The sequence below is a fragment of the Paramacrobiotus metropolitanus genome, unplaced genomic scaffold, assembly GCF_019649055.1.
Source record: "Paramacrobiotus metropolitanus isolate TYO unplaced genomic scaffold, Prichtersi_v1.0 Parri_scaffold0000094, whole genome shotgun sequence".
NCBI classification, from domain to species: domain Eukaryota; kingdom Metazoa; phylum Tardigrada; class Eutardigrada; order Parachela; family Macrobiotidae; genus Paramacrobiotus; species Paramacrobiotus metropolitanus.
Genome location: NW_026570314.1, coordinates 357,082 through 374,645, shown reverse-complemented (window position 1 = coordinate 374,645; position 17,564 = coordinate 357,082). Strand labels below are relative to the sequence as shown.

Below are 17,564 nucleotides of genomic sequence, written 5' to 3'. Positions count from 1 at the left end.
GTCCTACTGTACACATCTAATAAAGTATTATTGGATACTTCACATTGGCGTGAAGGATGATAGCAATTTTTAAAAAAGTTTTTAATCTGGAATAATGTCTACCACTGGAAATACGGATGGTACTAGCACGAGTACCGTTGTCCGTACGTCCGTGACGCAGACCAGGCAGGATGTGGCCGGAGAAGAAGCGGATTCTACCGGATTGCCCCGCCTGGCGAAGTTCGATCCAGAGGTCATCAAACTGGAGACCTGGCGGATCCAGTTTGACAGTCACCTGTCCTCCCATGGGATGGCTACGGACAGGAAGAAGCCGCTGCTCCTGGGATCGTTGGCTCCGAAGGCAATGGAGATGCTAGCCTCCATGTGCCGTCCGAAGGATCCTGGCGCGTTCACCTTCGACGAGCTGTACAGTAAGCTCAAGGTCGCTTATAGTAAGCGTACGAACGTGCGAGTCGAACGAGCAAACTTTTCAGCATTAAGCAGCAGGCAGGTCAGACGTTGTTAGATTTCAGCAATAGCCTCAGGAATCAAGCAGTTAAATGCGATTTTCCAGATACATTTGTTGACGACCAGCTGTGCGCTGCGTTCATGTCAGGTGTAGCGAGTGAGACGACGCGTAGATACCTGTACTCATTGCCAGTCTCCTCAGTGGAGAAGTTCGATACGCTGTACGAAGAAGCAGATAAGTATGAGCAGAGTCGTGCAGATGCGAAGCAGTCAGGTTCAAAGTCGCAGTCGCCAGATGTAGCCGCTATAAAACGCGGAGGTTTTCATGGGCGTGGCCGAGGTCGTTTTAGAGGTCGCGGTGGTAACAACAATGTTGGTCGTAAGTCAGCATGTTTTGGCTGTGGCTCTACCAGTCATATGAAGCCAGATTGTCCGCACAAGAATGCAAAGTGCTATAACTGTGGAAAGACAGGGCATACTGCCAAGGTGTGCAAGGCACCGAAGAAGGAAGGCAGAGATCAGAGAAGGACTAATTATGTCAGAACTCAGGAGTACGATGTACTGAGGACAGGTCCAGTGACGCCCACGTCGATATTTGTACCGTTAACGATGAACGGTAAGAACGTGCCAATGGAGTTAGACACAGGATCGTCAGTGACAATCATGAGTAAGCTGACATGGCGCAGGGTTGGAGCGCCGAAGTTGAGAAAAGCAGATGAAGTACTGCACAGTTTTACTGGTCATCAGATACCGCTGATGGGTACTGTCGAGGTACAGGTACAGCATAGAGGCGTAATGAAAACGCTGAAAGCGCTAGTGACAGAGCGTGGTTGTAGCATTATTGGCCGTGATTGGATATCTCAGTTAGAGCTTAGTGCATTGAGTTTGAAGCAGTTGCAACAAGGTAACGTCTGCACAGTAACTGAGAAGCTGAAGTTGGCGCATGTGCTACAGAAGCATAAGGCTGTATTCCGAGATGAGCTCGGGTGTTGCAAGAATTTTAAGGCGCATCTGTATCTCAAGGAGAATGCGAGGCCAGTGTTTTGTAAAGCCAGACCCGTGCCGTTTGCTTTGAAGGAAGAAGTTGAAGAAGATATTGACCGGTTAGTCAGTATAGGTGTCCTAACACCCGTTGATCATGCCGAGTGGGCAGCGCCGACGGTTTACATAAAGAAACCGAAGAAAAATTTCAGGATATGTTCTGATTTGAGCACTGGTCTGAATGATGCACTTGACGTGCACAAGTATCCGCTACCGCACCCAGATGAGCTTTTTGCCAAATTAAATGGCGGTGTAGTGTTTTGCAAGATTGATTTGAGAGAAGCTTATAATCAGATCCCAGTTGACGATGAGAGTTCGAAGCTGCTCGTTATTAATACCCATAAGGGTTTGTTTAAATACAACCGACTGCCGTTCGGTGTGGCCAGTGCGCCTAGTATATTTCAGCAGCTCATTGAAAGTATCTTGCAAGGGTGTGAGAGAAAGAAAGAATTCTTGTCGCTAAAAGATGATTTGACGAAAGCTACTCAGTTAGTGCATTTCAACCCTGAATTGCCGCTAGTGTTGGCAGCTGATGCATCGAAGTATGGTATAGGTGCAGTGTTGAGCCACAGGATGCCTGACGGTAGTGATAAGCCGATAGCGCACATATCGAAGACGCTGACATCAGCTGAGCAGAATTACGGTCAAATTGAGAAGGAGGCACTCGGTTTAGTCTTTGGTGTAAAACGGTTTCACCAGTATCTGTACGGTCGAGAGTTCGTCTTGTTAACTGACCATAAGCCGCTGGTTACGGTGTTCGGAAGCAAGAAAGGTGTGCCAGTAGTTACTGCAAACAGGTTGCAGCAGTGGGCCATTGTGCTCATGGGTTACACGTTCCGAATCGAGTACCGTAGAACGTCAGATTTTGGTCAGGCAGATGGTCTCAGTAGACTGCCGATTAAGTCATCAGATTTGTTTGACGAAGAAGATTTGGGCAAGACAGAAGTGGTCAATTTGATAGAAAGTGAAATTCTATCCAGTATGCCAGTATCAGCTGAAGTGATTCGTGCAGCGAGTGCGAAAGACAGTGAGATTGACCGAGTCAAACAGTTCCATTTGAATGTATGGCCAAACAAGGTTCCAACAGAGTTAGTGGCGTACAGTCGCCGGAAGAACGCATATTCAATATGCGATGGTTGTTTACTGTGGAATAACCGAGTAGTTATCCCCAGTTCGTTGCGTGCACAGATACTGAAGTACTTACACAGTACGCATACAGGCGTAGTGAAGATGAAAGCGGAAGCGAGAAGCCACGTTTGGTGGCCTGGTATTGACGAAGCGGTAGAGAAAGTAGCCGGGAATGTGAGATTTGTTCGATGTTAGCGAAAGATCCCAGAAAGGTACCGTTACAACAGTGGCCGGTCCCACAGGGCCCGTGGCATCGGTTGCACATAGATTTTGCCGGACCGTTCAAGGGTCGAATGATACTCGTAATTGTTGACGCATTCTCGAAGTGGCTAGAAGCGTTTGAGGTCAAGAAAGCCGATACCAGTAACGTGATTTTCATCATGGAAAGTCTGTTTGCGCGATATGGACTGTGTACTGATATCGTCAGTGATAATGGACGTCAGTTTACGTCGGAACAGTTTCAGCAGTTTTGTACTGAAAGAGGGATTAAGCATATGACTATAGCCCCGGGACACCCGCAGTCCAATGGGCAAGCCGAGCGCTACGTTGGTGTAGTGAAGAAGGGCATAGAAAAAGGCATGCAGTCCGGGAAAACGTTTGCCGATGCGTTACGGGAGTTCCTTAGTCGTTTTCGTACTGTACCAAATGGTACTACTGGAAAAGCTCCGTGCGAGTTGTTTCTAAATCGAAAGGTCAGGACTTTATTAGACCTGGTTCATCCTGTAGCGCAGGTGCACGAGAAAGCCCGAGGCAGGCAGAAGCGCAATTTTGATAAGCGCACGAAAGCGCGAGCGTTCATAACAGGACAACTAGTCCAAGTAAAGTTTCCGGTTGAACAGTGCTGATAAGTGGGCTGCAGGGCAGCTGGTAAAACCCATCGGTAAAACGATGTGGGAAGTTAAAGTAAACGGTCAAGTGTGGCGAAGACATGCTAACCAGATGCTACCACGCCGTTGGTTGACCGCCGAAGAGCACGCAGAGTCGCAGATGGCGGCGAGTGCACAGAGAACACAAAGCCCGTCCCGATGCTACCACCGGTAGAGGTTGCGACGCAGCGTGAGCGTAAGGCGTCAGAGGCGCGACGCATGGTTGCGGCGCCAGAGGCGCGACGCATGGTTGCGGCGCCAGAGGTGCGACGTGAACCCGCGGCACCAGTTGAAGAAGCGCGATGCCTGGAGGCTGCGCTTGAGGCGCGACGCGATGTTGCGGCGCCGAAATCTGAGTATAGTATGCAGGCTGCACCGCAGCCTGTGCCCCCTGTTGTTATTGCAGGTCCAGACCGTGGACCGCCACCCCCAGTGAAGGCGGAAGTCATGGTTCCCACGGCCGAAACGAAGCCTCCGAAGAAGCCATCGGAGAAGGCTGCTGCAAAGCCACCGAAAGTTCCGAAGGCCCCGATTCCGGAAGCAGAACTCCGCCGAAGCGATCGGACAAGGAAGATGCCGGATTACCTCCTCAAAGACTACGTGACGAAAAAGATTTTCGTAGAATTTCCGCCGATTTAAAATTAATATTTATTCCTGTTTTCATTGTCCGTGTGTTTTATCTTATTGTGGGGGAGTGTAGTGTATGTACTATAAAGTACTGTAGTACTTTATATGAGCCTAGCAACGTTGCAGTATCTCTGAGAGAATGTTTGTATGTTTTCCTACTTTTATATTTAGTCTATCATCAGTCGTCCTACTGTACACATCTAATAAAGTATTATTAGATACTTCACACCTAGCAAAAAAACTGCGAGTAAAAATCGCGTACGGCAGGCTGAAATAGTGTGTAGTGCGTACTTAAATTTACTAATAAGAACTGAGTTCACGACGACTTCCGCCGGGTGCAGAAAGATTTGCCCAGCGACATTTTCGTGGCAGACCTCTGTTTCTTGATCGGTTCTTCCCAGTTCAAATAACAGTAAAGTTTATGCTACTTGGGTAGCCTATAAAAAAGTGCCGCTAATACAAAAGATTCGTGATTCTCGCCTGAACTGCAGACTGGCAGTGTGTCATTTTGACGTCACTAACAAACAGGGATTCTACAGTGCGCCAACAGGAGAACTATGCATGCGCTGTGTTTCTGGTCGCGTGCTAAAATTTAAGGCGGTAGAGTAATACCGTGGCCATAGAGCTACCGCTTAATTTAAGAATACTGTAAGCATTTTTATCACAAAATTTTTCCTCGTTTGCAGAGGACAGTTTTCTGTAAATTTTCATGTATCTGCCCAGTTAACAAACAGTACATTTTGCGAACGCGCGCTGTTTAAAAAGTGCCGGGATAAGCACTAGTTTCTATGGGCCTACGACAACTTCCCGTCGCACCTGAGTCGCACGGCTGCCAACCGCCACAGGGCGCCATCCTGGCGAGAATCATCAATTAGAGCACGACACGGGTGTCTTAATTTCATAAATTTCCATACAAAAATCGTAGTGGACAAATTGCCGCACACGGGTGGCGCTCCTAGGCATTTGTTTCTTCAGTCTGTCACTCTGTCCCTGGTCATATTTCATCGCTGATCGTTTTCAATATCCTGAATGTGGACCAAAGCCAACAACCCGGATTTGATTTTTTAAAGCGGATCTTGAGCTCTCTGTCGACACATGGATACGTACGCGTAGTTTTATAAGGGTCCCAGCTTGTCGGGTGAAAATCGATTCATCAGTGGTTGCCCACTTTCACCGCAAACCATCAGCCCGATATGTTTGCAGCCTTTTTTCGTCGTTGTACTCTGAAGTCTTAAGCTCTGACTCTATGACAATGTCCGGCAATTCTACCGCTGTGCCGGCTGTGGACCCGCAGTCCCGCGGGACCGTAGCCAAGATTGCCAACCGCATGAAGCGGTCTATGGCACGCGAAGAACTGAGCGACGTGGCGTTTACCGTCGGGCGAGACCATGACGAGCCCAGGATCTTCCGCGCCCACAAGTAAGCCGGCGTCCCTTCCAAGGGTATCGCTAATGTTATGTTTTCCCTGTATATTTTCTACAGGTATATACTAAGCGTTAGCAGTGACGTCTTCAACGCCATGTTCAACGGGGGTCTGGCGGAGAACGGGGCGGACCCTATCGAGACGCCGGATGTGTTTCCCGAGGCCTTCGCTAATATGCTCAGGTAATACTCCAGGTTTCATATGCTAGCGCTATGTGAATTAATGCAAATCTGTCTTGATTAACTGTGTAACACTGTTCGACGAATCTCTATAGTTTTGTTTACACCGACGCAATGGACGGTCTGAAGCTGGATAACGTGTACCAGACATTGTACTGCGGGGAACGCTACGATATCACGCAGCTGGTGGAGGCCTGTTGTACTTTTCTGGCCAGCAAACTGAACGGGACAAATTGGCTGACATATTACGAAAAGGTGCGTACTTCCAAACCACTTTTTGCTGTTGCGCACGATTTTTGTCTTACAATGTATTTGGTAATTTGCAGGCAAAGTTATGGGGTGCTGAAAAGGCCATGCAGGCATGCCTTGAATTTGTGGACCGATCCAGTGAATTGGTCTTTCTATCGGTACATTTCGAGAATATTCCTCACGAAACGCTCATGATGATTCTGCAACGCGACACCTTAACGACTGACGAGAACACCATCTACTTGGCTGTTGAACGGTAAGCGTACGGAAATTATGGAACGTGCAAGGAAAGCTATATCTTTGCTTGCGCAAATGCTGATGGGAGGCGAAACAATTAACAATCTTGCTGAAAACTGAAGAGCTGGGTGTGCCGGGATAACAAACGTTGAACAATTGTTTTATGTTTGGATTCTGTAGGTGGGCGGCGGCAGCTTGTGCGCGAGCTAATATGGAGCGATCCCCAGAAAACCGGCGTCAAACGCTGGGGGCGGCGCTCTACCTCATCCGTTTCCCATTGCTGCGTGATGCTCAACTGCTGGACGGCCCCGCTAAGGTAGGCCCGCTTTCGGTTAAACTGTGACTGCACCTCCAGTAGGCACCAGGCGTCATCATCTGTATTTACATAATATATCGCTTAGGTGCACAAGAAATGTCGCTTTACAGTTTTCATACCGTACTTGGTAGTTATCTCTTGCATGCATTTACTATGGACGACAAAGTAGTCATATTTGGACCGTTAGCCGCTTTTGGTTTGCTGCGCATACGACTAGCCACCGCCGCATACCAATCGCTATAATATCCGCTTACTGAGCAGTAAGCGCGGCAACCGAGTTCTCTGTTCTCTCATTGAGTTGCACACATGGCTAAGCCGCAAAACCGTTTCCGATGTTAAGACAATTTTGTCTTCCGTTGCATGTAAAATATCTGAACGCTCGTTCTTGTGCATTGTGCATGTCTCGATTTGCGGTATAAGCTGTCTGTGTATCACCTGTTTTTATTGATCAATCATTTTACGTGTTATAGCATAGCAAACCGGAATTTAAGATCTAAGCACGGTTAACCGGTTAACAAGACATTTCTAAAACTGAAACAGCACGAACTCTGCATAAATTTTGTATTTTCGGTAGTTAACTGCAAATCTTGGTGAGCGCAAATTGTAATCGCTTGCCCGAGGGATGAGTCTTTCCCTCGTAGTTCGTAAACAGCACACTGTCTCTTACTTTTTTTGGAAATACCGTACCTTCCAGTCTGCGAGACCACTGTGTGTTAATACTTTGTAATAATGCACATTGACAGTCTTGTTCAGCCAAAGTCTAAACAATAGTCCAAACAAGTCTGGCCTATGTTTCTTAAGCCGGTTTGTTTTTTTAGACGGGCTTGCTGCAGCAGGACGAATTATGGGACATCTGCCAGTACAAACACGCTACCGTTAAACCGCCGCTGTCCTTCCCGACCGCGCCGCGGCAATGCGTAATGCACCAGATCGGCGCCTTCTGCTTCAAAGATCGCGAGGAGATCTTTGTGCGCAACAGGCAGTTCTGGTTCCCGGCCCACGTGACCGGGATCAGCGCGCCCAACGTAGCCTACGTGTCGACGTGCAGCGGGAAGAGCGGCGTGGTTGCGCCGGAGAAGTTGATCCGGGCAGCGGATTACCTGAAACGCGGCCAGCGAGTGTGGGTGGGCCGCGGGTGCTGTGCGCTTCCCACGGTGTACGGTTCACTGCGGCGGCCGGGTGTACATACGGTCCGTCTGGCAGGGAAAGAACGCGGTAAGCCCTTCGCCGATTTGAGTCTGTGCGACTGGGACCTGGACGCCTGGAAAGCGGCCAATCGCGCTGCACTGTGAAATGTGCACAGACCACAACCGTTTGGTTACGTATGTAACTATTTAGTAATTGTAATGGTAATTTTTTTATTTTGAACTGGTAATCATACTGATACGTGACGTGTATATTGTGGCTGTATATTATCCACAAGTTAAGTAGTTAAGCCATTTTCTCGTAATAGCCGCTGGAACATAAATAGGTGCGTTTTCCTACAACACACTTTTTAGCTGTCCTTGTCTGATTTTGTGCTCCTGCAACTGCAATGCATATATTGATTTTTACAATATTTCAGACTGTTTCGAACTATGTTAAGTCCGTAGCAACTGTTGAAGAATGATAAGTTCAGTTGAAAAAGTCTAATAAAGCAACCAATGCGGCGTCTGTTATGCAGCAGTCGCTATCGCAAACATCCTACAAGCTAGACTAGCCGTTGCGCATTATGGCATTAACATTATCCAATCCAGTCAGTATAAGAGCGCCGCTCCGTTTAAGACCATTCTCCTTTCAAAAACCAAGTCAAAAGAACAATATTACACGACTATTCGAAAGATGAACGGCGCATTCAAGGCGAAACGACTTCATACTGGAGAACCGATTCCAGAACATCGAGTGCAGTCAACTGATTCTTCGTCCTCGTATCGATGGTCTTGTTTTTGATGCGGTAGTAAACCACGCGCTCCGGGTCCCGCCAATGCTGCAGCGATTCATCCGCCAGATGAAGGTCCATTCGGTCTCTGAACGTCAGGAAGAGATGCATATCCTTCACAATCAGCTGGTCACACACGTTGCGCCAGCGCCGCGCCATGTCAGCTCGCCGGTCCGTCCAGCCCAGCAGTGAATACTTCCGTATATGGCAGCGCGCCAGAACAATACGCGGAATGCGCAGGTTCTTGGCGCGCAGAATATCCGTTACAATGTGCAGAGGACTGTGGAGGAGCGGATGCGACAACATCCAGCGCCGGTCATCGCTGCTGACGACCACCAGAGTTTTCGTGGACGATGTAACCATCTTATGCAACATGCAAGCTACCAATTCACCGCTGCACTGTGTCGTATCGATCTCCACGCGTGCGGCCAGTGGAGAGGACTTTAGAAGGCGGTTCCACGTGTAGCATGTCTCACTGGCTTTCACTTGTTCGCACGCGTTGAGAAACGAGAAGACTCGCGACCAGAGCTCGACTGGCAAATGCTGCATATTGGATAAGCGGTGTGAATCAGTGGCGGAAACTGGGTCAACGTTTGCCTAATAACAATCAGTGCAGTTTTGCAGTGCAAAAAATATTTTAAAACAGCTAACGGCTTCAGGAAAATACAGTAGTACAGATATCCAGACTACGGCTAAAAGCACATAAACTCGGCAAAATCTCCTTTCTTAAATCGGACAACTAGTAATGCAGCTGAGTGTTCTTTAACAACCTGGCGCTGAGTCATACATGGAGAGTGTTCTAAATGTGTGAAAGCGTATGCCTTTTCCAAATTTAGCAACTAGGATCTGAGGGGACATTTGACTGCTCGCCATTCGAAAATGAATTGAAACTGCACTACAGTGGAAGGATGTAACTACTGCAGCTTACAGCACCGGGTAGGCTGGCAACATTCCACGCAGCATCCATACAGTCCTGACGAGGCCGTCGCCATCCTGCTTTTAGCTCAATCCGGCCAATACGAGACAGTGGCAGTGCCTACAGCAAACATAAACAGCTCCATATATCAAATACCGTTGTCGAAAGGAATAAGTTCTATTCCTGGTTTTTATGAGTCTGATTAAAATTTGTTAACCGCGGATTTTTATTTGATAATTTACGATATTCCCAGTAGGCACAACGCTCTATGGCGGCAGTGCGTGAGCGTGCGAATTAACTTACTCCAGACTCCAGTGCAATTAAGCGCGGTATTTCTTTGGACGTGGCAAGACACGTTAAATTTCGTCCCTGAACGTCAATGGCAAGTGTGTCCGTCATGCGAAACCATTGCTCCACAAAGTCGGGCCGCTGTGTGACCGCCAACAGCTGCGAGTCCCCGGTCAACTCGATGCAGCACTTTTTGAAGGGGGCTTTGTGGGGCGCTTTGTCCCACTCATATGACAACATCTGGACCAGCGGCTGCACGCGCGGCCACGCCACCACTTCACGCACCAGTGTCCCATTCAACAAACGCAACTCCACGAAAGCATAGGCATAATCGGGACCACCCGCCAGAAAACGGGCGCGATGCCAACGCCAGGGGGCGTCAGCCGCCAATTGGTAAAGGACCAGTGCGGGACCACCATACGTGAGGCGAGAGGCGGGGGTCCAATTCCGGCCCTGGACGAAGTTAGCCCAGGGAACCAACAGGGCTTGGAACTGCGGGCATCCGAAGTTGACGGTCAGGCCGTGCTTGCCGTTGACATCCACTACCAGCCCCTGCCACAGCTCGTCCTGCTGGGTCTTCACAGTCACTGCGCCGTAGCGCCAGATGTCTTTCTTGAACATTCTCCTGATGGTCGAAATAACTAATGGGCGCCAATCAACATTGCGCTGCAAAATGAATTCATAGACTAAACAGTGCTTTAAAGGCAAGAGTGAAAACTTTGGCGTAGGCAATCGATATAAGGCTGAAAATTCAAAATTTTGCAATTGTAGTTGTATGTACAAAATTTTGCAACTACATAGTACAAATTTACAATTCGTGAAAATACCAATGGTAGTTATATGTCACAACCCAACCGCCATCTCGTTGCGGTTGTCACATTTTCAGAACATTCAGTTACAGGACGAGTATTTCCGGTTTTTTTGCCATTGTTTGTTAGCGGCATCGACCCCGCCGCACTGTGTACTGTCTCAGTTTTCTGGACTCAGTAAATGGAGGAATTAATGCACTAATAAATGAAGTGCAAAATATAGCTCCATACATCAAATACCGTTGTCGAAAGCAATAAGCGTGCTAATAGTATCGGATCAGACGGTTATGCGGACCTCCTCTGTCAGGCTCTCTGATCAGCACGTTGACTCAGTCGGATAATCGCATTGTCACGGAGAACGCTGGAAGTCTGGAAGCGATGGCTCATGAGCAGACCCGCTGCATCTTAAGGAACGCCGAGAGCAACGTTATCTTGGATATCATCCGCTGAGCGGATTGTGAACTTGTCTGAAGCGGCTTCGTGGACGTGTCAGCCTGTCAGGCCCATTGGAACTGATTGTGAGGTACTGCAATAACTTAATCTGTCGGTCGGCGACTCGGCACTTACCAGGTAGGGAGATGCGTAAAGCAGCGAAATAACCGTTTATTTTGTAGCTGTGATTCAAAACTTTATACGGTTGGCGTTTGCAAGATGTGTTTCTGCTGTTCTGCCGAACAGTATAAATTTCTTTTGCAATACCCTTCAACATTCACCTTGGTAGTAGCGGTGGACCGTAACGCTTTCTTGGCACTCTGGTCTCATGTAGAGCTGTATACATATGACAGGCTTCGACAAGTTAAACACTAGAAGAGCCCCAGTACACCTACCACCCGACACTAGGCCGCAAAGCTATGGATTGTCAGGTTTTCTTCCAAGTTCTTCTACATTAGCTAGCCAGAATGGAGCCGAATGGCCTGTCCGTGAAAGATAATAAAAGGTCAGATGTGATTACTCTCGTCCCGTGGGAGCGCGGAAAAGCACTGGCCGTTGATGTAACCTGCGGGGATACACTCGCTTCCTCATACTCGTATATCGACCGCACTTCCACGTGCGTCGGCGCAGCAGCGGAGCACGTAAAAAGAGGAAAACTGACGAAACACGGCTGGCTGCAACCAAGATACCATTTCGTGGCAGCCGCCTTCGAAATATACGGATCCTGGGAAGGCGGAACTAAAAAGCTGGTGGAAAACGTTGGCAACGGCATAGTTTCCAGTGCAGGTGATGCTTATTAAAGCTTTAGGGTATCTTCTTATGGTTAGTTTCTTTCCCGTAAAATCATTATACCATTTTTGACGGTTTCGTATCGCAAAACTCCTGAATAGTGCGACAAGATTCGGAGTCACATTTTACAACATGAATTGACATTATCATATCTAGAGTAGGCAACATCAAATTAAGTACAGTTTCTATTTTCTGCAGCGAACGGCAAAGTACTTACTCCTGCATTCACAGTTCATAAAGTACTGGAAAAACAAAAGAAGTCAATAAAGCAATCGTCTGATACTAGTAAAGCTACTAAACAGCTTGAAAAATCAATGTGACAGGGGCCGATACTGCACAAACCATCCTTGAGTATCAAGTAAGGTTAACTGGTTCTTCATCCGCGTATCTATTATGATCTTGTCTATGATACGATAGAAAAGGACAGTGCTACTCCACCAGTACCGACGGGATGGGTCAGGACCGTCAGGCAGTGGGATGTCGATTCGGTCTTCATACGTCAAGAGTATGTGCGTATCCTCCAAGATCAGCTGGTCGCATACCTCACGCCAAAGTGTCGCCATATCCGGTCGCTCGTCCGTGGTGCCGAGTAGCGAATACTTTCGGATTCGGCAGCGCGTCAACAAAATCTGCGGAATACGCAGGTTCTTGGCACGCAGAACATCGACCACAATGTGCAGCGGACTGGGAAACAGTGGATCGGACGTGCCCCGGAGGAAGCGCTGCTTGTCATCGCTGCTAGTCAACACGAGAGTCTTGGTAGACGACATGACCATCTTATTCACCATCCCGGCCACGGTTACGCCGCTGTGCTGGTCCAGATCAATCTCCACACGCACGGTCAATGGAGATGACTTGAGGAGATGGTTCCACGTGTAGCACGTCTCACTGGCTTTCACTCGTTCGTACGCATTCAGAGAGGAGAAAATTTGCGACCATAGCTCCACAGGCAACTGTGGAATTGTATGGGCAGTAGTTGTCTGCAATTTGTGGCAGTTTGAGAAGTACATCAGACCAATAGGGCGTTTGACTTACACCGCTGGCTAAAGCTTCAGTATTCGGCGACGTATCCATACCACTGAGGCTGCTCTCCTGACGAGTCGGTTTCCATCCCGCTTTCAGCTCGGTCTGCCCAATCCGGGAAAGAATTTGCGCCTAGAGACACCACAAGAATCATAATAGTGTCAAATGGGATTAAACTCAAACGACTTCTACGATTGTCAACTGGCAGCAGAATTCAGTAACTTACACAATCCGGTGCGATCAAGCGCGATACTTCCTGCGACTTCGCCAGACACGTAAGGCCTCGTCCATCAACATCAACAGCAATTGTTTCCGTCATGCGCAGCCATTGCTCCACTAAGTCGGTTCGTTGGGTAACCGCCAGCAGCTGCGGATCCGCCGTCAACTCGATGCAGCACTTTTTAAAGGGGGCTTTGTGGGCTCTTTGTCCCACTCACACGACGGCATCTCGGACAGAGGTTGCACGTGCTCCCATGACACCGCTTCCCGCATCAACGACCCATCACCCAAGGACAGCTCCACAAAAGCGTAACCATATTTAGAGCTACCAGCCAGGAGTTTGGCAGGGTGCCAGCGCCAGGGTGCGTTGGCATTTAACTGATAAAGGGCCAGAGCGTGTACGCCAGTCTGCAGACGGGAATCGGGTGTCCAAGTGTGACCATCAACGAAGTTACCCCAGGGAACCCGGACGGCTTGGAACTGCGGGCATCCAAAGTTGACAGTCAGGCCGTGTTTGCTGTTGACATCCACTACCAGTCCGTGCCACAACTCGTCCTGCTCGGTCTTCACAGTCACTGCACCGTAGCGCCAGATATCTTTCCGGAACATTGTTTTAATGGCCAGTCAACGGCATTAAACGGAAATCAGACTGCGCCGAGGAATGATTCAGAAAAAAACCTGTACATTTGAATTCTGATTCCAGAAAACTTAGAGGAATAAAAGAAAGAAAGATACTGCGGAAAAAGCTCAGCAAACAGCCACATGCTTTAATTCTTCTGTCTTCAAGATCCGACGCGAAATATTGGTCAGCTGGTGAAATAGTGATTCATGTGCATCTTAAATGCTGCGGCTAATCAGGCGAGAACAACGACGAAAGCGCTGGCACGTGTGAGTCGGCAGCCGTGCGTTGATCTTGTGAAAGTACGTACATTGTAGTACGAGTTCGCAGTGGAAGTACGCCCAACACAAACCTTAACATGTTCATTGCAGGAATGCAGGCACGTACAGCATCATGACTTGTATCATGTACGTCTAGTGTTCTCGAGATATGACAGCTATTAGTAGCAACTTATCAGCTGTAGTAAAGTTTTGGTTCGTTTTACGCAATAACGGTTTTACATATTATTTTGAAATTACGTACTGTCACGTACAGATATTTACTGAGCGCCAATACAAAGTACATTTACTTTGTTAGCAGCTCAGGAGCTGCGTGCGCTTTAGCAGACTAAGCAACAACACTGCATCTACTTACGTAGTACTACGTAGTACGTACATAGACTACGCCAAATTTTGCCAGGTACAACATTCGTACAACACAGTAGCGTCACATTCGCATTCACGAGAATCATTATTTTTCTATTCCATCTTTTTCGGTTATAACGCCCGATGCCGTACAATTTTTATGGCTTTTATGCCGCATTCTAACTCTAACATAAGAAATCTGTATTCAAGCATTTAATCGTACAGACATTTTATAGCATGACTTGGCATTATCATATCGATGCAACATTACGGTATATCAAAATAATGCGGTTTCTATTTTCTGCAGAGAGTAACATTCCTGAAGTCTTGAAAATACAAGTGCACAGCAATCAGTACGAATGCTGGCTGCCTATGGTTAACACCAAGTATTAAATGTAATATTAAACTATAAATATTAGTGCTGATATTGCAATACTTCATAAAAACAATCAAGTGATACTAGGCTACTAGCACGCGAATGAACAGCTTGCAGATTTAAGGTTACAGAAGTTGATATTCCAGAACCGATTCTTGAGTATCGAGTAGGGTTAACTTGTCCTTCATCCGTGTATCGATGGTTTTGCCTTGAATACGGTAGAAAAGCACACGATCAGAACTCTCCCAGCACCTGGATCGGTCAACCAGCTGAATATTCATTCGGTCTTCATACGTCAGAAGAATGTGCGTATCCTCCAGGGTCAGCTGGTCACATACCTCACACCACAGTGCCGCCATATCCGATCTCCCGTTCGCGGTTCCCAGCAGTGAATGCTTCCTGATGCGGCAGCGCTTCAGTACAATCCGCGGAACGCGCAGGTTCTTGGCGCGCAGAACATCGACCACAATGTGCAGTGGACTGGGAAGCGGCGAATCCCTGGGCCATTGTTTCAGGCGTCGCTCGTCATCGCTGCTGGTCAGTAGGAGGGTTTTCGTAGACGGCATGATCATGTGATGCACCATACCGGCCACCGTTACGCCTCTGTGCTGGTCCAGATCAATCTCCACGCGCACGGCCAATGGTGGAGACTTGAGGAGACGGTTCCACGTGTAGCAGATCTCACTGGCAGTAACTCGCTCGTATGCATTCAGAAAGGAGAAAATTCGTGCCCACACCTCCACAGGCAGCTGCTGAGTATAAGATTCGCAGTTTGCGTCAATGGCGATCGTATGGCCAGGGCTCGGCGACGTATCCGTGCCATTGACGCTGTTCGCCTGACGAGACCTACTCCATCTTGCTTTCAGCTCAGCTTGACCAATCCACGAAAGCACTTGCGCCTAGAGCCAAAACCACAGCCTGGTTAAGCAACGCAAATGTCTAGCAGCAGTCATTACCAGTAGAACTTACAATTTCAGACTCCCGTGCGAACAAGCGCGGTATTTCTTTCGACGTCGCCAGACACAGTAAACTCCGTCCCCGCATACCACGAGCGATTGTACCCGTCCTGGACAGCCAATGCTCCACAAAATCGGGTCGTTGGGTGACCGCCAGCAGCTGTGGATCCCCGGTCAACTCGATCCAACACTTTTTGAAAGGGGCTTTGTGGGGCGCTTTATCCCACTGGCACGACGGCATCTCGGCCAGCGGCTGCACGCGCTCCCACCCCACGACATCCCGCACCACCGTCCCATCCGTCAAGATCAGCTCCACAAAAGCGTACTTATAATCGGAACTACCCGCCAGGAGGCAGGCACGATGCCAACGCCACGGAACGTTTCTTGTCAACTGGTAAACAGCCAGCGCGGGACCGCCGAACTGCAGACGGGATTCTGGTGTCCATGTCCGGCCCTGGACGAAGTTAGCCCAGGGAACCAGTGCGGCCTGGAACTGCGGGCACCCGAAGTTGACGGTCAAGCCGTGCTTGCTGTTGACATCCGCTACCAGTCCGTGCCACAACTCGTCCTGCTCGGTCTTCACAGTCACTGCACCGTAGCGCCAGATGTCTTTCCTGAACATTCTTCTAACGACCAATCAACGACATAAAACGGAAATTAGACTGCGCTGGGGAATGATTTAGAAATAGTCCCGTAAAAGTCGGTACTGAAAACTTAGCGGAATAAAAGAAAGAACGGAAGTAGAATTACACTCTTCAGTGCACGAAAAGTCCTGCTAACTCTAAACAGACGACATAGCGTAAGCTGACGTGAAAAAATCATGAATGCCGATGAGCTGCAAATGCATTCTTTAGTTCTTCATGATCGAACGCGAAAATGGCGATCAACAGAAGTGATCGAGTGCAGCCAATCAGGGGAGAACAAGGACAGCGCTGAAGTGCTGAGTCGGCAGACAACAGTGCAGGGTTGATCCCGCTTAAGGCGTACGAGCACGCAGTACAATTGTACAAGTACGCACTGCATGTACTTACTTTAATACAAGCCAGAATTCCATAATCGGTTGCGCAAAGATACAGCGAAAAATGCAAATTCATGGGTTACGCTAACAAAAGTGTGTAGTGCAGTGGCTGTCGCTTCAAGCTCTAATATTGCACTACCTGTATCTGTACGCAATCAATTGTGGATCCGGCTTCTACATGCTCCCATTGCAGGAAAACGGGCATGTACCCCGGCACATGTACGAAAATATGTAATACATTAACGTAAAAAAACCATAACTTTACAATAATAATGACAGTGTTTGCTAGTCATAAACCTAGAAAATTACGGTAATGACATTCTCGCTTTAACATTAATTTCAACATGATCTTTAACATTTCTCGCTTTAACTTTCTTTTAAATTACGGTAATGACATTCTCGATTTTTCGTTCCGCATTTTAACCGTAAGTGGTTACCACACTGTGGAAGAAAACTGTAAGCGGTGATAAAGAGGTACACAAAGACTGCTGCAAGCCTGCAAGAAATGTATCCATTCGTAGGCCCGGAGGTAGTGATGGTATTCCAGGTGATTCCCTATTTAACATGAGACCATTTCTTCGCTAAACAGATGTGCATTTTGCAAGCACTAGCTGCATCCAGATCACACGACTGCTTCTAATCAAAAGATTTTAGCAATAGGTGCCTAGAAACTCAGTGCTGCGTATTTTGTTATGGAATCATCAGATCCTTGTACGTCGTACGATGTTGTCAAACCGCTGGTGGTGTCATTACACGATTACAGACTTGCCGCCATCAAAGTATAAACTATACACACAACTGGCCTTCGGCTGGAATTACGGCAAATGAGACCGAACTGGCGTCTTGTTTACACTGCACAATCGGTGAGATCATCGTTGGTGATTCATTACCGATGATTTCATCGACTGCGTGAACTAGCTAGTAAAGTACAGTAATTGCTGTTGTCACCTGATGCAGCAAGTCAATACGTGAACCAACTTGTTTTTACTGCAAGCCACAAACTGAAAAGAACACTAATACTGATTCCTGAATGTTGCCACATATAATCGGCTAGTCTATGTTCTG

The 17,564-nt window shown here is 48.0% G+C and overlaps 3 protein-coding genes across 4 annotated transcripts; 2 read left to right on the top strand and 1 right to left on the bottom strand.

Annotated features, from left to right (window-relative positions):
• The first annotated feature begins 94 nt into the window (after window positions 1-94).
• LOC129596718 (uncharacterized protein K02A2.6-like) lies at window positions 95-4,121 on the top strand. The gene is made up of 4 exons (XM_055494065.1): window positions 95-405; window positions 474-2,515; window positions 2,950-3,249; window positions 3,889-4,121. The coding sequence occupies exons 1-4, from the start codon at window positions 95-97 to the stop codon at window positions 4,119-4,121; spliced, it is 2,886 nt and encodes a 961-aa protein (XP_055350040.1).
• Window positions 4,122-5,361: 1,240 nt separating this feature from the next.
• On the top strand, window positions 5,362-7,969 carry LOC129596717 (BTB/POZ domain-containing protein 3-like). The gene is made up of 6 exons (XM_055494064.1): window positions 5,362-5,528; window positions 5,592-5,714; window positions 5,807-5,966; window positions 6,038-6,216; window positions 6,378-6,513; window positions 7,332-7,969. Exons 1-6 carry the CDS (start codon window positions 5,362-5,364, stop codon window positions 7,803-7,805), a joined length of 1,239 nt encoding a protein of 412 aa, XP_055350039.1. The 3' UTR covers window positions 7,806-7,969.
• A 6,528-nt stretch (window positions 7,970-14,497) lies between these two features.
• LOC129596737 (uncharacterized) lies at window positions 14,498-16,330 on the bottom strand. 2 transcript variants are annotated; one of them, XM_055494087.1, is made up of 3 exons: window positions 15,495-16,330; window positions 14,864-15,424; window positions 14,697-14,777 (listed from the first exon to the last, which is right to left on the bottom strand). In XM_055494087.1, the coding sequence occupies exons 1-3, from the start codon at window positions 16,101-16,103 to the stop codon at window positions 14,760-14,762; spliced, it is 1,188 nt and encodes a 395-aa protein (XP_055350062.1). In that variant the 5' UTR covers window positions 16,104-16,330; the 3' UTR covers window positions 14,697-14,759. The 2 variants fall into 2 exon arrangements, with proteins under 2 accessions (XP_055350061.1, XP_055350062.1); XM_055494086.1 differs by having other exon boundaries at window positions 14,498-15,424.
• Window positions 16,331-17,564: the final 1,234 nt, after the last annotated feature.